Below are 25,755 nucleotides of genomic sequence, written 5' to 3' on the forward strand. Positions count from 1 at the left end.
TGTGGATACAGGTACCCAGACAGAGATGATGTCGATAAACCTCCAGTTATTTTGTGGTGAGGAGTCTCTGAGTTCCTTATGTGGGCAGGCGAAAAATGGAGGATTCCCAGAAACGGGAAAGACAGGACATAGCGTGGTTTCGGGAAGAGGGAGCTTGTCAGTAGCCTGTGGCCAGGTGCAGAGGCGGGCGGAGGGGACTTTAGGACCCTGCGCCCCCGGAGCGCGCGACTGGCAGGGTGCGCGCGGCGCGTGAGGTGAGGGGGAGGGCGCGGCTTTCGCGCCAGCCAGGGACCGCCTCGCGTCCAGCCGCATCTCGGGGGGCGGGGCCGAGCTCCCGGGCCGCAGTGCGATTGGCGGAGGCGCGCGGGTGACGCTAACGGCTGGCACAAGGCCCCGCCCCTGGCCAGCCCCGCCCGCGCGCGCGCGCCGGCAGGTCGGCAGCCTCGCTCTGGCTCGCGCCGCGCCTCCGCGGCGAGTCCGCGCGTCAGTCGAGCCCGAGCGCGGCTGCGGAGCGGAGGGCTGCGGCCGGCAGAGCGCGCGGACCCGGGGAGGTAGTCGTGTCCGCGGGCGTCGCCTGAGGAGACTCGGAGCCCGGAGACTCGCGCAGCGCGATGGCTCCCATTGGCCTCAAAGCCGTGGTCGGAGAGAGTAAGTGGAGTCGGGGTCCTCCCGCGGGCGCGGGCTGCCCGGCAGGAGAGGGGCGCCGTACCTGCCCGCGGCGCCCCGGCCTCCGCGCCGGCTGCTCGCCCCGCCCGGCCGGGGGCTCGGGGCTGGGAGGGTCCCGTTATTCCGGCGCCGCCCTCCTCGCAGGGAAGTCCCTCCCGGCCTCCTGCGGCCGGCGCCCGCTTCCCTGCTTCCCCCGCTCTCCCCGTCCCGCATTCCTCCCCCTGCATCCTACCCCGTCCCTCTTCACCCCATCCTCCTTCACCCATCCCTCCCCTGCATCCCCATCTCGCTCTTCCCTCCTTAGCACCCCATCGCTCCCTCCTCACCTCCATTTCTCTCCCCCTCACCCCATCCCCCCTTCACGCCATTCCTTCTTCCTCCCCCCTTCACGAACCCCCAGCACCCCATCCCTCCCTTCCACCTCGCCTTTATCCCCCGCAGCCCATTACCCTCCCCTTCTGCACCCATCACCCTTCCGTGCACCCCCATTCTTCATTCCCATCACCTTCCCCCCCTTCCCTTCTCCCCTTCCTTGCCTTCTTTATTCCCCGAGCTCCCTGATTCCGTTCCGTTTTCTGCCTCCAGTCCCTCCCTCTTTCCCACTCTGCTTGGTGAATCGTGACGAGCGAGATCGCGGCCCGCGCCGCCACCCCCACCCCCTCGGGGAGCCCGAGCCGCGGTCCCCGGCTGCGGAGACCCACCTGGGAACCACTCGGCGCGCACCGGCCGCGACGCGCCGCTCGCCCAGCCCGGGCCGCTGCTGGCCGCTGGGGAGGAGCAGCCTGTTTTTCCAAAGGCTTGGCTTTGCTGAGCCGAGGCCGCCTCTCTTCTCCTCCCGTTCCGGGGTCGTGGCTGCAAGGGCGGGGTCTTATCTGGGTCCCGAACCCTCTTAAATCACTCGGGAGGAGGCGGAAAGCTTTAGCGTGCGGCGGCAGGAGCGGCCCTGCCCTGCCCAGCACCGCAGTCTGCAGTCTCCTTGTTGGCAGGACTCAGCCCCGGCTTGGCTGGACGTTCCGGGCAGTCCAAATCACGGCTGCAGGGAGGAAATGGTTGTTGATGGGTTCGGATGAAAGGCTCAGCGTAAATGGATTTTTAAAAAAATGGATGGTGATGAGTGTCGGCTGCAGTGGAGTGAGGGCTGCTGGTGATAATATTTGGAAACGGCGTCCTCGGTGCTAAGGAAGATTGATGATAGGTGTGGACACCTAGTGCCTCTTCAAAATTTTGTCGATTTCTTTAATAAAAAAAAAAGTGCAAGGATTTCTTTGGCTTTTGCTGCCTCTTTCGGATTTTGGAAAAAATTAAAACTGGGCTTCTCTCTGCAGGAGAGGATAAGAAAGGAAATAGAATAAAAGTGGTGGAAATGACCGTTTCCTTTTCAGTGATTCTATTATTATAGCGCTCTTTCATCAAATGTTTTTAGCTGTGTAGCTTTCCTTTTGAGCATCACAACTGTTTTCCTTTCCTGGGTTTTCTGTTGATATATAGGAAATATTCCCACTTGTACAACGTTTCCTGAACTATTGCATCAGATGAGCATTGTCATAAAAATGAACCCCAAACAAGCAAGTTTTAAAAAGTGCCCACCATAACACCTGACTTCCTCATGCAGTAAAGTTTCTGAATCATCTACCTTCTATTTTCTTAGAATCAGGGCGTTTAGGGCTGGAAGGACCCATGAGGGATCCTCTAATGTCATTTTACCTGTGGGAAAGAAATGGAGGCTCGTAGCTGTTAAATGACTTGCCAAAATCAGTGTTAATTAATTTTTTAAAACCTGATGTCCATTTCCTTGCAACATTAGTAAAAAAATAACTTTCTTCATTATTCTATATACACCATTTCCTTCCAGTAGTCTTTTTAAAGGGTTTTGAAATATGGAATATTGTGTTACATGTTACATTCTTTCAGATGTTATATTTGAATATTGTGCTTTTAAAATGAAAACCTTAAGTGTTATAGAAATAAGTTTTTGCATCCTTTTGCCAGGACCCCTGTTGATGCGGTAGCTCTTTAATGCCCCCCTCCCCTGCCTTTTTAGAAGCCATCATAAGGGTTTAAAAAAAAATGCAAAACAGCCAAAATTTATTTTCTGGAATAAAGCAAGACCACTGTTTATGGAAAGTAAATCAGTTTTATATAAAATTGGTGAATGTGTAAACAGCATCTGTTCTGATAATGTTTGAGTTATGTATAAATTTTGGGAAAAAATATTATTGCAATTCTTTGTCAGTGGCACAGGTTAATTTTGGCTCCTAATTTTGGACAGCGTATCTAGTTTTTCCTTTGTTTCTCTAAAAATAAAAGTAAAATAAAGAATTTTTTAACCAACACGCTCCAGTTTAAATGCCCCCTATGCCGCCTGGTCTTCCCAACCTAAATTAACACCTGGTAGTCACTGTTGATTGTATTTACTCATTTTATTTTCTCTGTAGCACTTCAAATTAACTGAAATGATCTTGTTCAGGTTGGCTTTGTTTTTGTGGTTGTTTTTTCTTTTTGTTTCTGTTTGTTTTTTGTCTTTCTTTCTTTCTTTCCTTCTTTTTTGGTATTTCTTTGATGGATTCATCCACTTGAATGAGAACAGGGTCTTTATGTGGCATGTTCACCACTGTACTCCATGCTAAGAACAGTGGCTGATTCTGTCAGCCATCAATAAATACTTACTGAACGTCAATGAATGAAGCATACAATGGAGATCAAGATAAATTAGTTTTGGGCTACTTGTCACATCTTTCTGAGTAGACTTTTAGAGTGGCAGTAGGTACCAACACAACAGAAGTTGAGGAGGTAGGCCACCTTTAAGCTATTCAACCAGCAATGTTTGTCCACAACCTGCTAGGAACTGTGGGAGACTAAGTATGGGACACTCATATTGTTGTGATAGACGTAGACAATCCTGAGGAGCTTTCTGTGTTACTCCCAAGTTTTCCCTGTCCCCCCACTCTACCGCTTCCCCCACACTGGATAAACTCAGTGTATTGTTTGTCTTTTTGTTGTTAGTCTTGCCCAGCTAGACCAGAAGTTCCTTCAGGGGAGAGCAGAACCTTGTCTTATCCTTTTGTCTATCCTTAGTGTGTGAATTAGTGCTTGGGACTCAGTAGATGTTGAATGAATGACTTAATCTTTACGTATAGCAATTCAGAGAATGGGCTCTTGAAATTAGACTACCTGGGATAAAATTCTGATTCACCACGTATTGGCCATATGACTTTGGCAAATAAGGGAAACTTTTTGTGCCTCAGTTTCTTAACTATAAAATGAGTAATGATAGCACCTACCTTGAGGGGTTCTATGAGGGTTATAAGAGATAGTGTATCACTTAGCACAGTTCTTAGCATACAGTAAATTCAGTAAATATTATCATCATGAAAAGATCCACAAAAAGGGTCAGTAAGTGTTAGAGGATTTTGAGCACAAGACAGACTAGTTCTGTCCTGTGGGGCCAGAGTTTGGGGGGAGAAAGGAGTTTCAGATAAATTTCCTGAAACGGGCACCTGGGTGGCTCAGTCGGTGAAGTGTCTGCCTTTGGCTCAGATGATCCCAGGGTCCTGGGATTGAGCCCTGGCATCTGCAGCATTGGGTGTCCCTGCTCAGTGGGGAGCCTGCTTCTCCCTCTCCCTCTGCACCTCCTCCCTCCCTTCTTGTGCTCTTAATCTCAAATAAATAAATACATTCTTTTAAGATATTTTTCTTTTTTTTTTTTTAAAGAATTTATTTATTTGACAGAGAGAGACACAGTAAGAGAGGGAACACAAGCAGAGGGGGTGGGAAAGGGAGAAATAGGCTTCCCATTGAGTAGGGAGCCTGATGCAGGGCTTGATCCCAGGACCCTGGAATCATGACCTGAGTCAAAGGCAGATACTTAACGACTGAGCCACCCAGGCGCCCCTAAAAAAATTTCTTGACAGAGGTGCAAATGAACTGGGAAATGGGAGAATCGGCCTGAAGAACCGATGGACAAGTTGCATTCTGACCCAATTTCTGTTTTCAGTTCTACCCTTTATCTTTACCCTTTTTTCTTCATTTCTATAAAATGTATTTGTTTTCTGGTCTCTACAAAGAGACTGTAAGGGAAAGGAGGATTTCATTTTCTGGGCATTTTATATCTATTTTATGTTAATAGATGACGTTTCCATTTGTAAATCCATGTTGTAATCCAGAGTCTTTCTGTTCCCGGAAGTTTTGTCAGTATATGACAACGATGCAAGGAGTTCAAAATGTACTATTTGTCTTTCTCGTTGTTTCCTAGCTGCTAGCAGTTTCTCCTCACGTTTGTTTGTAAGAATCACATTCCTCCGGAAAAGAATGCAGTTTCGATTTTCACATCAAGTACATACCTTTTTCAAATGGGGCCATGATTCATAGGATGTGTCAGAAATTGAGAGGACACCTAGACAGAAGCAGTCCTCATTCATTCTTGCACTTCCCTTTTTTCTGTAGAAACTTTGGTTAGCATACCAATAACAAGTATTTTTTGCAATATATTACATACATATTGTATTTTTTCCAGTTTTAAAATCTAGGTGTAATTTGCATACAACATAATTCACCCTTTTAAAATGAACAGCGCTTCACGTTTCAACCATTACATACAGTCATGTGACCACCACCATACCCAAAATACAGCACAGTATCATGACCTCCTTAAATTCCCTTGTACTGCCCTTTCTAGTCAACCTCTCCTTCCACCCCCAGCCCCGGGCAAACACTGAGGTGTTTTCTGTCCCTATAGTTTTGCCTCTCCCAGAATGTCACATTGCTGGAATTATATAATATGTAGCTTTTTAAATATGACCTCTTTAACCTTAGTATAATGTGCTTGAGAGTCACCGTGTGGCATGTGTCTGTAGTTTGTTCCTTCTTATTGTTGACTGCTGTTCTTTTGTGTGGACACATTTGGCTTATTACTTTGCCAGCTGAAGGACATTTGGACAATTGCAAATGCTTCTATAAGAGTTCACACAGGTTTCTATGTGACCAGATCACTTGGATATGTAAATACCTAAGAGTGGAATTAATGGGTCATGTGATAAGTATATGTTGAACTTTATAAGAAGCTGTCAAATTGATGTCCAAAGTACTATACCATTTTTACATTCCTACCAACATTGCTTGTTAGTACATGGTATTATATGTTTTTAAAATTTTAGCCCTTCTGGGGCATCTGGGGCTCAAGTTGGTTAAGCATCCAACTTTTGATCTCAGCTCAGTTCATTATCTCAGAGTTGTGAGTTCAGGCTTGGCATTGATCTCCACACTGGGTGTGGAACCTACTAAGAAAGAAAGAGAGAAAAGGGGAGGGAGGGAGAAGGAAGAAAGGAAGAAAGAGAAAGCCATTCTGATTGGTATTGGTATGATGGTTTTATTTTTATTTTTTTAAAGATTATTTGTTTGTTTATGAGAGAGAGAGAAGCCAACTCCCTGCTGAGCAGGAAGCCCCATGCAGGGCTTAATCCCAGGAGCCTGGGATCATGACCTGAGCCGAAGGCAGATGCTTAACCCACTGAGCCACCCAGGTGCCCCTGTATGATGGTTTTAATTTGCCTTTTGCTAATGACTGATGATGATGAGAAGCGTATTTTCATGTATTTAGCGTCATCTGTATATCTTTGGTGAAATGTCCAAATGTTTTATATATTTTTCATTGGGTTATTTTTTTTATGATTGAGTTTTGAGAAGTCTTTATATATTCTGGGTGCAAGTCCTTTATCAGTTATATGATTTACAAATCTTTTCTCACAGTTGTGTCTTGTCTCTTCATTCTATGAACAGTATTTTTCAGAGAAGTTCTAATTTATCAATTTCTTCTTTTATAGATTGTGTTTTTGGTAGCCTAAGAAATCCTTGCCCAGCCTAAATTCGCAAAGATTTTTTGTTTTATAAATTTTCTCTGTTTTCTTCCAGAAGTTTCATCGTTTTAGGCCTTATATTTAATCTTTGACCCATTTTGAGTTAATTTTTGTGTATTTGTCAGGAGGTTCATTTGTGTGTGTGTGTGAATTTTTTTTGTATGTGGGTGTCTAGTTGCTCTAGCCCCATTTGTTGAAAAGACTATCCCTTTTCCATTGAATTGTCTTTGTTCTTTGTTGAAAATCACTTGGTCATATATGGGTGGGTCCATTTCTGGACTCAGTGTTCTGTTTCACTGATCTGTATGTATGCTTTCACCAAAATCCACCCTGTGCCAATTACTGTAGCTTTAAAGTAACACTGGAAACCAGGTATTGTGAATTCTCCAACTTTGTTCTTCTTTTTTTTCTTTTTTTAAATATTTTATTTATTTATTTGACAGACAGATCACAAGTAGGCAGAGAGGCAGGCAGAGAGAGAGGGAGGAAGCAGGCTCCCCGCTGAGCAGAGAGCCCGATGCAGGGCTTGATCCCAGGACCCTGAAATCATGACCTGAGCCGAAGGCAGCGGCTTTAACCCACTGAGCCACCCAGGCGCCCCTGTTCTTCTTTTTCATAATCGTTTTGGTTTTTTTGGTTCATTTGCTTTTCCATATAAATTATAGAATCATCAGCATATCTATTTCTATTTTAAAAAATCTTTCTGGGGGGTGCCTGGGTGGCTTAGTGGGTTAAAGCCTCTGCCTTCGGCTCAGGTCATGATTCCCAGGGTCCTAGGATCGAGCCCTGCATCGGGCTCTCTGCTCCGCAGGGAGCCTGCTTCTCCCTCTCTCTCTGCCTGCCTCTCTGCCTACTTGTGATCTCTGTCTGTCAAATAAATAAATAAAAATCTTAAAAAAAAAACTGCCTTTAAAAAAAATAAAAAATCTTTCTGGGATTTTGATTGGAATTGTGTTGAATCTATAGATCAGTTTGGGAAGAATCGATATTTTAACAAATTTACTTTCAATCTTTTAGTTTCTTAGGTATATTGCAATGTGGAAATCATAATTTTTCACTTCACAAATAAGGGAGCAATGCTATGAGAAGAACTGTATATAGTTTAGCAAAGTTGCAAAATACAAAGTCAGTTTACAAAAATCTATATAGAGGGACTCCTGGGTGGCTCATTTGGTTAAGCCACTGCCTTTGGCTCATGTCATGATTCCAGGGTCCTGGGATCGAGTCCTGCATTGGGCTCCTTGCTTGGCAGGGAGCCTGCTTCTCTCTCCACCTCTGCCTGCTTGTGCGCTCTCTCACTCTCTCTGACAAATAAATAAATAAATAATCTTTAAAAAATCTATATAGAAATTGAAATTTTAAATAGTATTATTGACAATAGAATGAAAAAAATGAGATATTTAGTATAAATCTAATGGAATATGTTCTAGATCTATATGCTGAAAGCTATAAAACACTGATGAAAGAAATCAAAGAAGGCTTAAATAAATGAAGCAGTATACCATATTCATGGAATAGAAGACTTATGTTACATTTATTTTTTTCTTATTTTAATTTTTTTAAACAGGTCTTTTCAATTCACTTGGGTAGATACCTAGGAAAAGAATTACTGGGTCATATGGTAACTATGTTTAACTGTTTGAGGAAAGAGTTACCATTTCCTTTCCCAGAGTGGCTGCAGCACATTCCCACCAGCAGCATATAAGGATTCCAATTTCATAACATCCTTGCCAATACTTGTTATTAACCATCTTTTTTCTTATAGCCATCCTAGTGGTTATGAAGTGGTATTCCATTGTGGTTTTGATTTGCAGTTCCCTAATGGCTAGTGATAAGCATTTTTTTTCATGTGCTGCTTGGGCCATTTTTATATCTTCTTTGAAAAGATGTCTACACATGTCCTTTGCCCATTTTTATTCATTCATTCATTCATTTAGTATTTTTATTTTTGGGGGGGGGGAGGGCAGAGGGAGAGGAAGAGAGAAAATCTTAAGCAGGCTCCATACCCAGTGTGGAGCCCCATTCAAGACTTGATCTCACAATCCTGAGATCATGACCTGAGCCAAAATCAAGAGTTGAACACTTAACTGGCTGAGCCACCCAGATGTCCCTCCTTTGCCCTTTTTTTTTTTTTTTTAAGATTTTATTTATTTATTTGAGAGAGAAAGTGAGTGAGAGAGAGAGAAGGAGCAAGGGGAGGAGCAGAGGGAGAAGGAGAAGCAGACTCCCTGCTAAACAGAAACTGATATGGGGCTTGATCCTAGGACCCTAGGATCATGACCTGAGTCGAAGGCAGACGCCCAACCAACTGAGCCACCCAGGGACCCTCCTTTGCCCATTTTTATTTTTAAATTAGATTGTTAAAAATCCATTTCTGGGGTGCCTGGGTGGCTCGATGGGTTAAAGCCTCTGCGTTCGGCTCAGGTCATGATCCCAGGGTTCTGGGATCCAGCCCCGAATCCGGCTCTCTGCTCAGCAGGGAGCCTGCTTCTCCCTCTCTCTCTGCCTGCCTCTCTGCCTGCTTGTGATCTCTGTCTGTCAAATAAATAAATAAAATCTTTAAAAAATAATAAAAAAAATAAAATTCCATTTCTAATCTATGTATTATTTTCATTTGAAGTTATTATTTTTACTCTACTCTAAAAGTGGAAAGCTTTAATAAATGATAAGTGTGTACTTAAATCTAACCAGTTTATCTATTTCATTAATCTTTTGCCTTTTATCTTTTTTTCTGTATACTTTTGATTAAAAACAACTTTTTCTTAGGGCACCTGCGTGGCTCAGTTGGTTTAGCGTCGGTCAGCCCAGGTCATGATCTCAGGTCCTGGGATTGGCCCCGGGACTGGCCCTGCGTCAGGCTCCCCACTCAGCAGGGAGTCTGTTTCTCCCTTTCCCTCTGCCACTACCCTCCTTGTGCTCTCTCTCTCTCAAATAAATAATGTCTTTCAAAAAAAAAAGCTCAACTTTTTCTTGTAGTGGTAGTGATTCTGTCCTTTTAGACAATTCATTTAAAATTTAAAAGTTGGGGCACCTGGGTAGCTCAGTCATTAAGCGTCTGCCTTTGGCTCAGGTCATAATCCCAGGGTCCTGGGATTGAGCCTTGCATCAGGCTCCCTGCTCAGCAGGAAGCCTCCTTCTCCCTCTCCCACCCCCCTGATTTAGAAGTTATAGTTGCTGAGTGGTCCCATTATGTATTTATTCCCAGTTTATTATTTAAAAGTATCATATTTTAAAAATTCCTTATTTAGGGGCACCTGGGTGGCTTAGTCAGTTGAGCACCTGACTCTTGATTTCCACTTAGGTCATGATCTCAGGGTTCTGGGATTGAGCCTTGAGTGAGGCTCCCAGCTCAGCACAGAGTCTGTTTGAGTCTTTCCCTCTCCACACCCCCCCATTATCCCATTATCTGCGTACATAGGTGTGCTCTCTCAGATAAATAAATATATACATACATACATAAAATCTTAAAAAAAAAAACAAAACCAAAAAACCTCCTGGTGTGCCTGGGTGGCACAGTCAGTTAAGTGTCCAACTCTTGGTCAGCTGAAGTGGTGATCTCAGGGTTGTGGGATCCAGCCTTGGATCGGGCTCTACCTTTAGCACGGAATTTGCTTAAGATTCTCTCTCCCTCTGCCCCTCCCCTTTCTCTAATATAAATACATACATACATACATATATTTGAAAACCTCCTTATTTATTTATCTATTTATTTGCCCATTATTTATTTATATTATATTATGTTATATTTTATTTTTAGTAGGCTCCATGCCCAACATGGGGCTTCAACTCATCACTCCAAGAGTCACATGCTCTACTTACTGAGCCAGCCAGGCGCCCCTAAACTCCTCACTTTTTTTTTTTTAAAGGATTCTAACTTTGTTGTGTTCCAAATAGTACAAAAAATAGCGCAATTGTGGTAAGAATCACAAAGAAATGGTACAGGACACTATGAATAAACACAGGGAGGGCTGGCATAAGTCAGGGAAGCTTCGAGAAAGCTTCCCTGAGGAAGTGATATTCGAACGACTTCCGTTTAGTTCCACCTTACCAAGCGTTTGTTTTTTAAATCAGTATTAACTGCTTTTTCAGTTTCTTTTGAAATGATCATATAGTTTTTCTTATCTAATCTATTAATATAATCTAATTAATTATAATATTGGATATCGTTGCTTTTCTGGAACAAACTTTACTTTGTTGTCATGTATTAGCCTTTTCCTGTATTGTTAAATTCTACCTACTGTTGTTGCATCTATATTTATTAATATTGGAGCCCTCTGGCTGTTCTTTGATCATTTCAATTATATTCCCATCTTAGGGCTTTGTGTTTGTTGTTCCCTATGTCTGAAATAGGCTTGTTCCCTTAATTCCTTTAAGTTCTGGCCAAATGCCACCTTACTAGTGAGATCTTCTTTGACTACTTTATATAAAATGGAAACTTCCCTCCAGAATTTCCTATCCCCTCCTTACTATGCTGAACCGTCACTCTCTGACATTTCTTACTCACTTGTCATTCCTGCTTCCACCAGCCAAATGTAAGCTGTATGAGAGCACAGACTATTCTGTTCACTGCAGTGTCCCTAGCACCGAGAAGAGTACTGGTACATAGTAGGCACTCAGTACATACTTGAAATGAACAACCGAATACCGTATTTTACGTGTGTATATTTTTTCTCTCTTTTTAATCTTTTTCAGATCTCTTGTATCAGAATTTCTCTCTCATTAAATGAAATGGGAGGTTTCCCATCTTTTTGTATGTTTCAGAATAGATGAAATAACATAAGAATTCCCTTCCTTAAATGTCAGAAGTGATTTATCCATAAAAGTATTTGAATTTGTTGCTTTTTGAGGAGAGAGGATAAATATTTGATTAATTTGCTTATCCAGATTGTCTACTTCTTTAGTTAATTTTGGCCATTTGTATTTTCCTATAAAACAGGCCTTTCAAATTAAAAGTTTTAAACTTATTAACCTTGAATTAAGTTTGTTAATTTAGAAAATATCTTTTGTATTAGTTGTTATGATCCTCTTTCTCATTTTACCCTCTTTGTGCTATTATTTTCATGGAAATATGTGCTAGAGACTTATCTATTTTAATTCTTTTTAACTTTTATTTTTTAAAATTTATTTTAGAAAGGAGAGAGAGAGAGCACGTGCAAGCACACACACACAGGGAAGGGGCAGAGGGAAAGGGAGAGGGACAATTTATCAGACTCCCCACTGAGCATAGAGCCCCACTCTGTGCTCAATCCCAGGACCCTGAGATCATGACCTGAGCTGAAACCAAGAGTCAGATACTTAATGACTGTGCCACCCAGGTGCCCCTTAATTGCCTTTTTTATTTTTATTTTTGTAATTTATTTATTTAAAGACTTTATTTGAGGGGCACCTGGGTGGCTTAGTGGGTTAAGCCTCTGCCTTTGGCTCAGGTCATGGTCTTAGGGTCCTGGGATCAAGCCCCACATCGGGCTCTCTGCTCAGTGGGGAGCCTGCTTTCCCCTCTCTCTCTGCCTGCCTCTCTGCCTACTTATGATCTCTCTCTCTCTCTCTGTGTCAAATAAATAAATAAATAAAATCTTTTAAAAAGATTTATTTGAGAGAGAGAGAGAAAGAGAGAGAGAGAGAATGAGCAGGGTAGGGGCAGAAAGAGAGGGAGAAGTAGACTCCTCACTGAGCAGGGAGCCTGGACCCTGGGATCATGCATGACCTGAGCTGAAGGCAGATGCTTAACCAACTGACCCACACAGATGCCCCCTTTGTCTTTTTTTTTTTTTAAGTTTTTCTTTCTATTTTATGTGCATGTGTGTTCTTATTCTAATTTCTTGAATCAAATGATTGGTTAATTTTTTTCCTCATAAAGGATCAAAAGATATGAATTTTCATCTGAGTACAGCTTTGGCTTACCATTTTAAAAATTTGTTTGTTTATTTTAGAGCACTCGAGGTGGGGAAGACAGAGGGGGAGAGGGAGAACCTTAAGCAAGCTCCACGCCCAGCATGGAGCCCTACATGGGACTTCTAGATCTCACCACCCTGAGATCATGACCTGAGCTGAAATCAAGAGTCAGAGACTTAACTGACTGAGCCATCCAGGTGTGCTCCCCCTCTCTTTTTTCATAGTTTAAATGGTGGCAAAATTCCCATAAGAGGTAGTTTGGGACTCAGGTAACGTGTGTTACCCATCAGATATAAGAGAGCATGTATCTGCCACAGGATCCAAAAAGGGCTGATTGAATGTGCACTGAATGCATTTCCCTCTGGCTTTTTTGGCACACAGCACCTCTGAGACAAACAGGTGCTTTGTAGCTAATGGAGTATCTTTTTTTAGTGGAGTAGGCAGGTCAAATTTTATAGTCATCACTAGCAATTCAACAGCCATAAAATTTGAACCCTGGTCCCATGACTCACGTGTATGAGAAATGCTTGGAGAAACCCTAGCTTGATCCCTGATTACTTCAACCAGTTAGTTGCTACTGGGCAGGGCTGTTCCTACCACTAAAGTAAGGGCAAGGTGACTTCATGTGAATTTCAGCAAGTAAGAGTTTTACTTACCTCTTTTTTTTTTTTTTTTTTTTTTTTTTAATCCATGAGAAGCACTATTGGGTAAGTGGAGAAAATTCTGGACCAGAAGAAGTCAGAACATCTAGCTGACTGTCCCGGTTCTCACATTTAGTGGCTAGGTGACCTGGACATCTTATTAAACTTCCTTTTAAATTAGGAATGCTGGGGCGCCTGGGTGGCTCAGTGGGTTAAAGCCTCTGCCTTTGGCTCAGGTCGTGGTCCCAGGGTCCTGGGATCGAGCCCTGCATCCGGCTCTCTGCTCAGCGGGAAGCCTGCTCCCCCCTCTCTCTCTGCCTGCTTCTCTGCCTACTTGTGATCTCTGTCAAATAAATAAAATCTTAAAAAAAAAAAAAATTAGGAATGCTGATCTCAGCATCACCCAATTCTTTCAAGGCTCACATTAAATAATATACAAAAAAATTGCTTGGAAGAAAATAAAGAGTCACTATAAAGGGTTATTACCCCCTTACAGATGTAATTACAGAGATTAGTTTACTGCTTAAGTTTAGTGAATAAGTTATTAGAAGAGTCAAGGAAATGAATCACTCTGCTTTGGATAGACACAGGATCTAATAATCACTAGACAACAGCTAACTGTTCTGATGCCCCTTGGGAGAGTTTGCATTGCTTAAAACAAAGCAATTTGCTTCTGATATACACTGATCTGGTCTTAATCTTTGTCTCTGGGGCTCTGAAGAGGGAGTAACTACTGGTGGCTCAAATTGCAAGCTTTTGGAGGACAGGTTTCCAGTATTCCTTTTTTTCCCAGTTTCTCATATGCCACTGATATTTCACTTTACTTATTTATTTATTATTTATGTATTTACTTTTAAGTAAACTCTACATCCCGTGTGGGGCTCAAACTAACAATCCGGAGATCAAGAGTCTCGTGCTGTACCAGCCGAGCCAGCCAGATGCCCCATGATGTTTTAAATCTCTGCTAATTGTTTGGCCTAAAAGCTGACCTTGCAGGAAGTGGATGAGATATTAAGTATTTATCACACTAGGAAAACCTATTTCATTCTTGGAAACAGCAACAACGAAAAAATTAGAGAGAGATGGAGAAAAGTAGAGAAAAACAAACAAATTTTTAAAAAATTCCTGGAGCCCAGCTGTGAAGATACAGATTTGAATCAGACTCACTGGCAGTCACTGCTTGTTTGGAGGATTTCTGAGATGTCAGAGAAACCCCAACCATATATCACAGCTTGTTTCCATTTTAGCATGCTGGATTCTGGGACCAATTGTTTTCATTCATTCAACCAGTATTTATGCAGTCTCCTCTGTGCCAGCAGCTGTGGTAAGGGCAGCAGACACACTGGTGTAGAAGTAGATCTGGTTCTCGTGGGATTCAGACAGGCAATGGTAGCATATCGTGGTGAGTGCCGTGAGAGGGGCACAATCATGTGATGATATTGGAGCACATGGGGGAGCCTCCAACAAGGCCTGGGGAATGAAGGAGGCTGAGGGAGACCTGGAGGACGAGAGGAGTTAGCCAGGAAAAGGATGGTGTTAGTGGGGCCCAGGGGAGAGTCAGTCAAGTAGGTGAATGTTCAGCCCAGCAAGAGAATGAGAAAGAGAAGTTCAATGTGCCAGGAGCTATGGGGTGAGGGAGCATGCAGAGAGAATATGCCAGGAGCTATGGGGTGAGGGAGCATGCAGAGAGAATTTGGAGAGGTGCTTGGGGCTTTCTTATCCTTGTGAAGGACTTTTATCATTATTCCAGGAGCAGTAGAACACCACTGAAGGTTTTAAGTTAGGGAGATGGGTTAGAATTTAGGGGGTGCCTGGCTGGCTCAGTGGGTAGACTATCTGCCTCTTGATCTCAGAGTCATGAGTTCAGGCCCCACATTGGGTGTGGAGTCTACTTAAAAAAAAAAAAAGGAATTTAGTTTAGAAAGATCTCTAGTTGCTGCATGGAGGCTGGTGGGAGGGAAGGATACTGAGGGCAGAGGATGGCATTAGGAAGCTCCTGTGGTGCCTGGGCTGGAGACAGTTGAGGTGAGCTCTGCCAGGGATGGAGAAGTAGCAGTGGCTGGAGAGAAGATTGACATGAAGGAGGCTGTGGAGGTAGGAGGGTCAGGCCATCGTGAATGCTTGGATGTGCAGGAGGAAAAGGAGTTGGGAAAGAGTCCATTTAATGGTTCGGGCAACCCGTTGGAAAATTGTGCCATTCACTGAGATATGAAAGGAGAAGAAACAGGTTTGCAGATGTGCCCAGAAGGTCTGGACTGGAGATTTGGACTGGAGCGTCATCAGGGCACTGAAGCTGTGGGACAGATCAGATCACAGAGAAGAGGGCCCGGGTTTCCCCCCAAGGGATGCCAACATCTCAGATGGACATAGGGAGAGTCGCCAGCAGCCTTGAGAGTCAGAGACAGGAAGGTGAATCTAGCAGAGCAGTGTCTGTGATTTTGTGACTCACAGGGCCCATCGTCAAACAGACTGAAAGCAAGCTTGAGCCGGCAACCAAGACTCCTCATTTAAGAGGGAGTCTTTGCTCTCTAAGCTGGGAGACTTGGCACTTGGGTACTTTTCCAGAGTTTTTCTGTGTCAACCCATGTCTGTATGAACTTCATTGTTCAGGATTATTTTGAGGAGGAAATGAGGATATAGTTGTAAAGCTCTGAGGATTTAGGATTTATACTATGTCAAGATGGCATCAGAGTGTAGAATCTTGGCTCTGGGAGCAATCTTAGAAGTGCCTAGTCCAGACGCCCACCAGAGCAGGAAGTCAGATTGTACTAGTCTGTTGGATGAAACACGGTGGCAGGTTTTTTTCCCTTCTCTGTGGCTGTTGGGGACAGAGTATTATTTTCATGTCTGTGCCACTGCAGATTTTCAAGTGACAGGTATAAGCCACTCGCAGTGTTACAATGGTGAGGGAGGAAAGGCTACTTATACCGAGCTTAGGTGTAGCTCAGGACTTTCCAGTTGATTCTAATCCCGTCACAGATGATCCTCATGAACTTCCTTTAATGGTGGTAGGAACAAAGCTGCCTCTGTTTGGCAGCTGAGGGGGAAAAGGAAGACCTTTTAGACTGAGGTGGTTTTCAGAGCCCCCATACTGAGGGACACAGCGATGCAGACCTTGGCCCCTTCTCTCATAGTTCCCTTTTCACCCACCTTCTTGAGCACTGGTGTACCTAGGAGAGGAAGGAGAGGCCTCTTGCTGGTCTCCAGACACATCGATATTGTTAGGACTAGTTGCTAGGGATTTGAGGAAAATAAAACATTGCAGCTGAGCAAGAGTCACCCTCTGCTCTGTTCACTCCACACGCTAGGCTTTCCACAGAGACAACTGTGAGGCAGACCCCTTAAAAATTACTCGGCCTACAGACCTAAGCATGTTTTGGGTAAAAGTTCGTCAGGATTTTAAGATGAGGCAATCCTGTGCTGCTGAGAGTTTCCAGTTTGCTTTCCCTCAGATAATCCTAGGGTGAGTTACCTTGAACTTGACTGTTTCGGTTGTGTGGTGGGGTGTCTCTCCCTCTGTGTCGCCTCACCCCTCCTATTTATCCTTTAAGGAACTTTGGAATTCAAGTTAAACCAATAACTTTTTCTCAGGCTTTAACTGAGACTGAAGGATCTGGTCAGGTTCTCTTACAGTGGTGATACCCATTCTTTCCCTGCCCCCAATCCTATTAAAAATGTCCAACATACTGAAAAGTTGCAGGAACAGTATTATAGCACCTACCTACCTTCTAAGTTTTAGAATCTGTTTTGGAATCTCAATCTATAGATCTGACGATTGTTAACCTCTTGCTATCTTTGTTTTTATCTCTCTTTTTACTGAAGAGTTAGAGTTAGGGGTTACACATTGCAAAAGAAAAAATAGTGAACTTGAAGATCTAGGAACAAAAACTATCCAAAGTGAAACATAGAAAAAAGACTGAAGAGAAAACAAAAAGCATCAGTGAGCTGTAGGACAACTTCAAAGAGCCCAGTATATATAATTGGAGTTCCTGAAGGAGAGAAGAATTGGGGCGGGGTGTGGGGAGGATGGTGTGCAGAAACAGTATTTGAGGAACTATTGGCTAGACTCTTTCCAAATTTGATAAAAACTAGAAACTCTCAGATCCCAGGAAGTTCAGAGAACCCCAAGCATAAGCAACACGAAGAATTCTCCAGCAAGGCACGTCATCACCAAATTGCTTAAAAGCAGTTATAAAAAGAAATTCTTTAATTAACCAGAGAGAAAAGACACATTATATACAGAGCAGAGATAAAGATGGTGCAGGTTTTTTGCCAGGAACAATGTAAGCGAAAAATCAGTAGAGCAGTAACTTTGAAGGACTGAGAGATACAAAATATTAACCTAGAATGCTAAGCCCCAGAGAATATACTGTATCCTTCGGTAACAAAGCAAAATAAACACTTTCAGACATTTAAAAATAAAAGAGTTGAGAGAATTTATCAGCCGCAGACCTGCACTACAGGCAATGATGCCACAGGGGAACCTGCGTCTACACAATCGGCTGCCATGACCGAGCCGGTGAACATAAAACCACGGTTTTGCTGAGACTGGGACGTCTTCCCTCTAGTGCAGCACTGTTACTCTGGACCTCCGTCTCTTCACCAGCCTCCTGGGATTTTTTTCACCTCCCTTGTTTTTTAATTAATTGATTAATTAACTAATTAACTGATTAAAGTAATTTCTGCACCCAGTGTAGGCTTCAAACTCAATGACCCCAAAAGCGGGAGTCTCACGCTCTGCTGACTGAGTTACCCAGGCGCCCCACCTCGCTCGTTTTGCGTCATCCCATCTGTATTTCGTGTCTTCTTTTCTTGGTTTACTCGCTCCTGTTTTGGTGGAGCTCACCTCCCAGGAGCTTCTGGAAGAAGGGAGGTAGTTTTTTGGAGACCTTCCGTGTCAGAAAACATCTTTATTTTACTCTCATTCTTTTTTTTTTTTTAAGATTTTATTTATTTATTTGACAGAGAGAGACACAGTGGGAGAGGGAACACAAGCAGGGGGAGTGGGAGAGGGAGAAGCAGGCTTCCTGCTGAGAGGGGAGCCTGATGAAGCAGGCTCCCCTCGGAGCAGAAAGCCCGATGTGGGGCTCGATCCCAGGACCCTGGGACCATGACCTGAGCTGAAGGCAGACGCTTAATGACTGGGCCATCCAGGCGCCCCTATTTTACTCTCATTCTTAACTGATAGTTTGGAGGAGCATAGAATTTTATGTTGGAAATTGGTTTCCTTCAGAATTTTGAAGGCTGCTCCATTGTTGTCTTGTTTCCATTTTGCCTTTGAGAAGTCTAAAGGCATTTGATTCCTGATCCTTTAGTATATGTCTCATATCTTCCCCTCTGAAACTTCCACTCTGTCCTCAATGTCACAGTGATTTACTGTGGTGTATGTCTGTCCTTACCCATTGTGCTGGATGGGGGTCAGAAAACATTTTCTTTAAAAGGTCACATAGTCGGGGTGCCTGGGTGGCTCAGTGGGTTAAAGCCTCTGCCTTCGGCTCAGGTCATGATCTCAGGGTCCTGGGATCGAGCCCCACATCGGGCTTTCTGCTCCGAGGGGAGCCTGCTTCCTCCTCTCTCTCTCTGCCTGCCTCTCTGTCTACTTGTGATCTCTGTCAAATAAATAAATAAAATCTTTGGGAAAAAAAAAAGGTCACATAGTCATACTTTGTTTTTTGTGGTACATATATGATCTCTACCATATCTTCCCTTTTTTTCACCCTTTTAGAAGTGTAAAAGCCATTCTTAGCTTAAGGTCTATTAAAAAAACACTGCAGACTGGATTTGGCCCACAGGTCCTAGTTTGCTGACCCCTGTGCTAGACATTCAGTGGGCCTTTCCATCTGGCAACTTATGCCATTTACTACTAGGAACATTTTTAAATAATTTCTCAGGGGCGCTTGGGTGGCTCAGTTGGTTAAACATCCAACTCTTGGTTTTGACTCAGGTTATGATCTCAGGGTTGTGAGATCGAGTTCCTAGTTGGGTTCTGTGCTCAGCACAGAAGATTCTCTCTGTTTCTCTGATTCTGCTGAAGATTCTGCTGAAGATTCTCTCTCCCTCTCCCTCTGCCCCTCCCCACCCCTCTCTCTCTGTCTTCAAAATAAAATAAATAAATAAATAAAATCTTTAAAAAAATAATTTCACAATGATTTCTTCTCCTGAGTTTTCTCTTTATGGAATTAGTACGATTTAGATGTTGAACCTCTTGGACTGGTCCTCCAATTTTCTTATCTTTTCCCTTATTTATCTCTTTGGCTCTGCTGTGTTTTCCAGATTTCCTCAACTTTATCTTCCAACCCTTCTATTTAATTTTAAATTTCTGCTGTCATGTTCTTTAAACATTTCTAATAGCTCATTTTAAATTTTCTTGTAGCCTTCTATTCTTGTTCCATGGATGTGGTATCTTCCTTTATGTCTCTCTCTTTAAAAATAAAAAATTATCTGCATAGTCTATTTCTCCGGGTTTTGTTGTTGTTTTGGTTTCTGTTTTCCACACAGGAACTTTTCCTTAGATGGATGGTAAACCTTCTCTGGCTGCTTGTGATTAAGATGAGAGACTTAAATGCTAATTGGAGTTCTGGCCTGTGGATGGGGCTGAAGTAGGTGGGCTCTTTGTTGGGGAATCCCCAATGTCAGTGTCTTTGGATTTTTCTTCTTGGGCTTGATTCCCCAGAGAAGTCTGTCTCCTGCGTGGGAGATAAAGGTCTGGCTACCAGAATTCTGGGAGCTAAGTGGATGAAGAGGGCCAGAGGTATGGAGGGTAGTTCTCAACAATTTGTACACATGGTCATTCAGTCCCTCTGTTTTCAGTATTAGACTCAGGCTCTGAGCTGTGCCTTGCATTTCACAGTGCCGGGACCCTGTACACCCTACAGTCTCTGGAGAGGAAACTTTCAGTGTTCTGCCATGCTGGGAGAAGGACAGTCACCCAGTATTGGGAAGTGGTAGAACGGATCTAGGATATAACTGTTTCCCAAATACCTTTCTACCAACATGCCTTATACTCGCCACCCCCAACCCCTCCCCGCCACACACATTCTTTTAAGTTCCAGAGGTACCTGGTGCTTCCAGTTCCTGAAACTGTGCAGGATTCTTTTATGTGCATTTGGTTGGTTTTCAGTGTTCCCTAGTGTTGGCTTAGGATTCCACTTCAGATGGATTTGGCTTTCCTAGGCTTGCTAAGTCACTTACCACACATCTACTGTAGAAAATAAGACTTTATCATTTATAAGAACTGCATTCTAGGAAGGAAAGAGGGGAGTGCCCAGCACCCAGAAGCTGGAGACCACCACACCCTAGATTCTGAATATAACAAAATGACTGCCTCTTTTGGCCAGCCCCCCCCCCCCGCCCCTTTCTTGCTGAGAGGACAATAAACCAACTCTCAGTTGTAGTAAGCAGCAGCATCTTTTCTATGTGGTCTGGAAGACTGGCTTGAGGAAAGCACCCAGCCTGCATATTCAGTGAAAGTTGGTGCAAACTCAGCTACTTCTGGACTTTCAGTCTTTCTTCCTGGAGCTCCACCTTCTTCCTGTGTTTGATCCTGGGTCCAAGCCCCTGGAGGATGTTTTCTTTTCCTGGTATATAATTGTAACCAGTTACATGGTTTTGGGAAAAGGAAGAAGCCCTCCTGGAATTAGACCTTTTTATGTGTTGGGGGCTGGGAGTGGTGATGGGGGAAGCATTTCCTCCTTCTGGAAGCTACCCTGAGACTTTTGTCTCCCATCAGTTTGACACCTTTACGATAGTTGAATTGTTGGTTTCAGAAGGAGCTTGAGCTTGCGGCCTTGCCATGCTGTGTAAGATTAAGTATTTTTTAACATCTCAAACCTGACTATCCGAAGCAGGTTAAGTCTTAGAACAGATTGGACTGGTGAGAATCTTGGACTTGAAAATAAGATAAATCCTACCACCACTGTCACAGACAAGTCACTTATCTCTCTTGGATTCTTTTTTTTTTTTTTTTAAGATTTTATTTATCTGCTTGAGAGAGACACAGCGAGAGAGGGAACACAAGCAGGGGGAGTGGGAGAGGGAGAAGCAGGCTTCCCGCCAAGCAGGAAGCATGATGTAGGGCTCGATCCCAGGACCCCGGGATCATGACCTGAGCCGAAGGCAGATACTTAACAACTGAGCCACCTAGGCGCCCCTGGATTCATTTTTTTTTATAACGGACTGGATCAGGGTTTCTCAGCCTTAGCACTATTGACATTTTGGGCTGTAAGACCCTGTGCTTTGGAGGATGTTTGACAGCATCCCTGACCTCTCCCCACCAATGCCCATAGCACCCTCCAGTACCGGCAGTCAGAAATGTCTCCAGACATTGCTGAATGTCCTGCCTGGGGGGTCATAATCACTCCCCCACTGAAAACCACTGGGCTGGATCTTTTGCCTGTTCTGGGTTTCTGGGATTGTATGAAACATCCCATTCTTTCTCCCTTTTTCCAAAGTATATTTTCTCTAATCGTTAGTACTTACTGGGAGGAAAACTCCCACCTAAGTCAGGAAATGTGATTTGAAGCCATTAAATGCTGCACCTACAAATTTAATACTGGCCACATCTTGTGTTCTTGCCAAGATCAAACTAGACCTGTTCTAGGTCTTGCAATTCAAGGAGTAATTACTGCAGGCCTCATAGCCTGTTCTAGGAGGAGGACAACCTGTTTTTTTTATTGTGTGTGTATGTGTGTGAGAGAGAGAGAGAGAGAGAGAGAGAAAGAGAGAGAAAAGATTTATTTATTTATTTATTTATTTATTTATTTATTTGAAGTGGGGGGGGGTAGGGAGGGGTAGAGGGAAAGAAACTTTAGGAGATTCCGTACTTAGTATGGAGCCTGACTTGGGGCTCCATCTCATGACCCTGAGATCAGGACCTGAGCCAAAACCAAGAGTCAGACGCTTAACTGACTGAGCCACCCAGGTGCCCTGAGGACAAGCTTTTTGCAGAAAAACAGACACAGGCAAGCAGACCAAATAGGACATTAACAGATGAGGTCTGCTGCTGTTGGTGGTGTATATGGCAGTGTTTTCTTCTTTCTTGCTTGCTTGCTTTCCCTCCTCCCTCTCTCTCTTTCTTTCTTCCTTTCTTTCCTTTTCTTTCTCTCTCTCTCTCCCTCCCTCCCTCCCTTCCTTCCTCTCTCTGTCTGTTTCTTTCTTTCTTTCTTTCTTTCTTTCCTTCCTTCCTTCCTTCCTTCCTTTTTTTTCCTTTAGCCAATGCAAAATGCTTCCCAAATAACTGCATGGTAGTATCACTGTCTTGTATAAAAATGACCCTCATTCTTGAGTCCTTTTAAAAATGTCTTATTCAGCAATGCTTAAGAGGTAATAGTAGTGCTGTCTGTCCTAGAATATTAATCTCCATTTCACCATTTTGTGTCTTGGTCTTTTTGTGCAAAACATTAATATAACTAAATAGTATTTACTGCAAGCTGTTGATTTTAAGAAGATAGAAATCGTTTCAGTTTCCATTTTTAATTGATTTTCCTATTTGTGTGTATTTGGTGATTTCACAGCTCCTTTAATCCAAGGGATATTACGTGGAAAGCAACCTTAGGAAGAAGAAAATAATTTCTTCTTCTTCTTTTTTTTTTTTAATTTATTTATTTGACAGAGAGAGAGCACAAGCAGGCAGAATAGCAGGCAGAGGGAGAGGGAGAAGCAAGGAGCCTGACATGGGGCTCAATCTAAGCACCCTAGCATCATGACCTGAGCCGAAGGCAGTTGCTTAACCAGCTGCACAACCCAGGCGCCCCGAAAATAGCTTCTTTGGAGCTGAGGCGAGGTGACTGCATCTGAAGTGCTACCGGGAGCTCCTATTTCTAATCTCGTTTTGTCCTCACTTTGAGATTTCCTTTCTACTAATCAAAATTCCAAGGTCTGTGAGGCTTTGCTTTAGAGACTGTCTAGCTCCTTAACCTTTTGGCTCTAAACCTTAGGAAGCAGAGTGGGGAAAATTAGATGGAAAGTGAGACTCTCCTGTAAGACGGTGACTAGTCCTTCCTGTAACTCCATCTGGCATCTTTATGGGCCTGAGGTTAGGATTTGGTCTCTCGAATGTCAGGCATTTATTTATCCTGCTCTCCTTTCAGATGCTGGCAGCAGCCCAAGTGTTGGATGTCATAATGCTGGGCATCTGAGCCTTATGTAATCTGTGGGTGTGCGTACAAGGGCAACGTAATCAAGTCATTGTTCACCAGTCTCTGAATGTTCTAAAGCTTGTGACCACTCCAACAATCGACCTCTCCTTTCCCTCCCACTCCCCACCTCCCGAAAGTAAACCTAAACGGGAACATGCGCAGGTTAGGCAGTTACCATTGAACAGTTACAGGGAGCGGTACCTCGTCATTGCCCCGTGGCTGACAATTTGTGACCTCTATTTTGGTCTCTCATTTTCACAAGGTACAGATCAGATACAAAATTATAGGAAATTGGGGCACCTGGGTGACTCAGTCATTAAGTGTCTGCCTTCGGCTCAGGTCATGATTCCTGGGGTCCTGGGATCGAGCCCCACATCGGGCTCCCTGCTCGGCGGGAAGCCTGCTTCTCCCTCTCCCACTCCCCCTGCTTGTGTTTCCTCTCTCTCTGTGTCTCTCTCTGTCAAATAAATAAATAAAATCTTTAAAAAAAAACCAAAATTATAGGAAATTATAATTTTAGGTAACTGATGTTTTATAGGAGTGAGCCAGGGTACCTGTCTTTAGATGAAGACACTATGGAACAATTCCATAATAAACAAAATGGCATTTGTTTTTTGAGTTTGAAATTTTCACCTAAGATTCTCAGATGACTTTTTTTTTTTTTTTAAGATTTATTTATTTGAGGGCGGTAGAGCATGTGCATGTGAGCAGGGAGAGGAGCAGAGGGAGAGGGAGAGAGACACTCTAAGCAGACTCCATGTTGAGCATAGAGCTGGATGCGGGACTCAGTCTCCAGATTTTGAGATCACGATCTGAGCAGAAACCAGGAGTCAGTCACCCAACCAACTGCACCACTCAGGTGCCCTTCTCTGATGACTATATACATATATGTGTGTGTGTGTGTGTGTGTGTGTATAATTTTTTTTAAGATTTTATTTTTTTTATTTCAGAAAGAGAGAGCGCACGTACGCACACTCGAACAGGGGGAAGAGCAGAGGGAGAGGGAGAAGCAGACTTCTTGCTGAGCAGGGAGCCCGATGCAGGGCTCAATCCCAGGACCCCGGGATCATGACCTGAGCCAAAGGCAGCCGCTTAGCTAACAGAGCCAACCAGGGGCCCTTGATGACTTTTTAAAGATTTTATTTATTTATTTGACAGAGATCACAAGGAGGCAGACAGGCAGGCAGAGAGACAGGAGGAAGCAGGCTCCCTGCCAAGCAGAGAGCCCAATGCGGGACTCGATCCCAGGACCCTGAGATCATGACCTGAGCCGAAGGCAGAGGCTTTAACCCACTGAGCCACCCAGGCGCCCCCCTTGATGACTTTTTAAAAACAGCCTTCTTGAGATATTAGTCACACACCGTACCATTTGCCCATTTAAAGTATGCATTTCGGTGGCTTTTAGTATTTTCACAGAATTGTGCATCCATTGTCATAGTCAAATTTAGAACATGACATTTTCATTACCCCCAAAAGGATTTTCATACTCCCTTTCCATCACTCCCAACTCTTCCATTCTCCTGCCCAAGGAAACTACTGACCAATCTACTTTCTATATCTATGGATTTGCCAATTATGGACATTTTGTATGAATGGAATTCACTGGATTTGTGCTCCATTGTGATTGGCTTCTTTGACTTAGCATGTTTTAAAGATTCATCCATGTTGTAGCAATTATCAGTACTTCAGTCCTTTTTATAGCTGAATATTCCATTGTCTGGATATACCACATTTATCTATCCGTTCATTGGGTGATGGACATTTGGGTTGTTTCCACTTCTTAAAATTTTTTTAATTTTTAATTTTTAATTTTTTAATTTTTAGAAAAAATCTAATAAAAGAGAAATGCTAATCTTTATAAAACATATATTCTCCATAGGCATCCTGTACTTCTGTGCATTTCATAGTGCAGGTGCTAGACACTTCTCTTGGCCTCAGTTTCCTTCTTTTTTTTTTCAAAGATTTAATTTATTTGGCAGAGAGAGAGACAGCGAGAAAAGGGACACAAGCAGGAGGAGTGGGAGAGAGAGGAAGAAGCAGACTTCCCACAGAGCAGGGAGCCCAATGTGGGGCTTGATCTCAGGACCCTGGGATCACAACCTGAGCTGAAGGCATTCGCTTAGCGACTGAACCACCCAGGTGCCTCCTCAGTTTCTTTCTTCGTAAAATGACAGTGGTTAGGGGCGCCTAGGGTAGCTCAGTCAGTGAAGCATCTACCTTTGGCTCAAATCATAATCCTGGGGTCCTCGGATCAAGCCCCACATTAGGTTCCCCGCTCAGCAAGAGCCTGCTTCTCCCTCTCCTCCCTACTTGTGCTCTTTCTCACTATCTCTGTCTCACTCTCAAATAAATAAATAACATATATTTTAAAAATAGAATAAAATGGGAATGATTATAATAACTTAGTCTTGAAGGGTCACAGTGAGCTTTAAATGAGGTGATTCATGTAAAATGTATAGTAACTTCAGTAAATGTTAGATACTACTACTATTGTGGGCACTTTTTAAAAATTAAGACTGCATTATTGATTGAGGTTTTTCTTAGAAGGCTTTATTTTTACTTATTTGA

At 43.4% G+C, this 25,755-nt stretch overlaps 1 protein-coding gene across 4 annotated transcripts in view; it reads left to right on the forward strand.

Annotated features, from left to right (window-relative positions):
* Nucleotides 1–521: 521 nt before the first annotated feature.
* The window catches only part of STXBP1 (syntaxin binding protein 1), a gene marked incomplete at its 3' end in the record, with an annotated part of 71,075 nt that continues 45,841 nt past the window's right edge, over nucleotides 522–25,755 (forward strand). For all 4 annotated transcript variants that reach the window (XM_080820504.1, XM_080820505.1, XM_080820503.1 and 1 more), the window contains exon 1: nucleotides 522–648. In XM_080820504.1, coding sequence (XP_080676630.1) covers nucleotides 612–648 — 37 coding nt within the window. In that variant the 5' untranslated portion in view covers nucleotides 522–611. The remainder of the gene's footprint in view (nucleotides 649–25,755) is intronic.

This window comes from Martes martes (genome assembly GCF_963455335.1).
Source record: "Martes martes genome assembly, chromosome: 12".
Lineage (NCBI taxonomy): Eukaryota > Metazoa > Chordata > Mammalia > Carnivora > Mustelidae > Martes > Martes martes.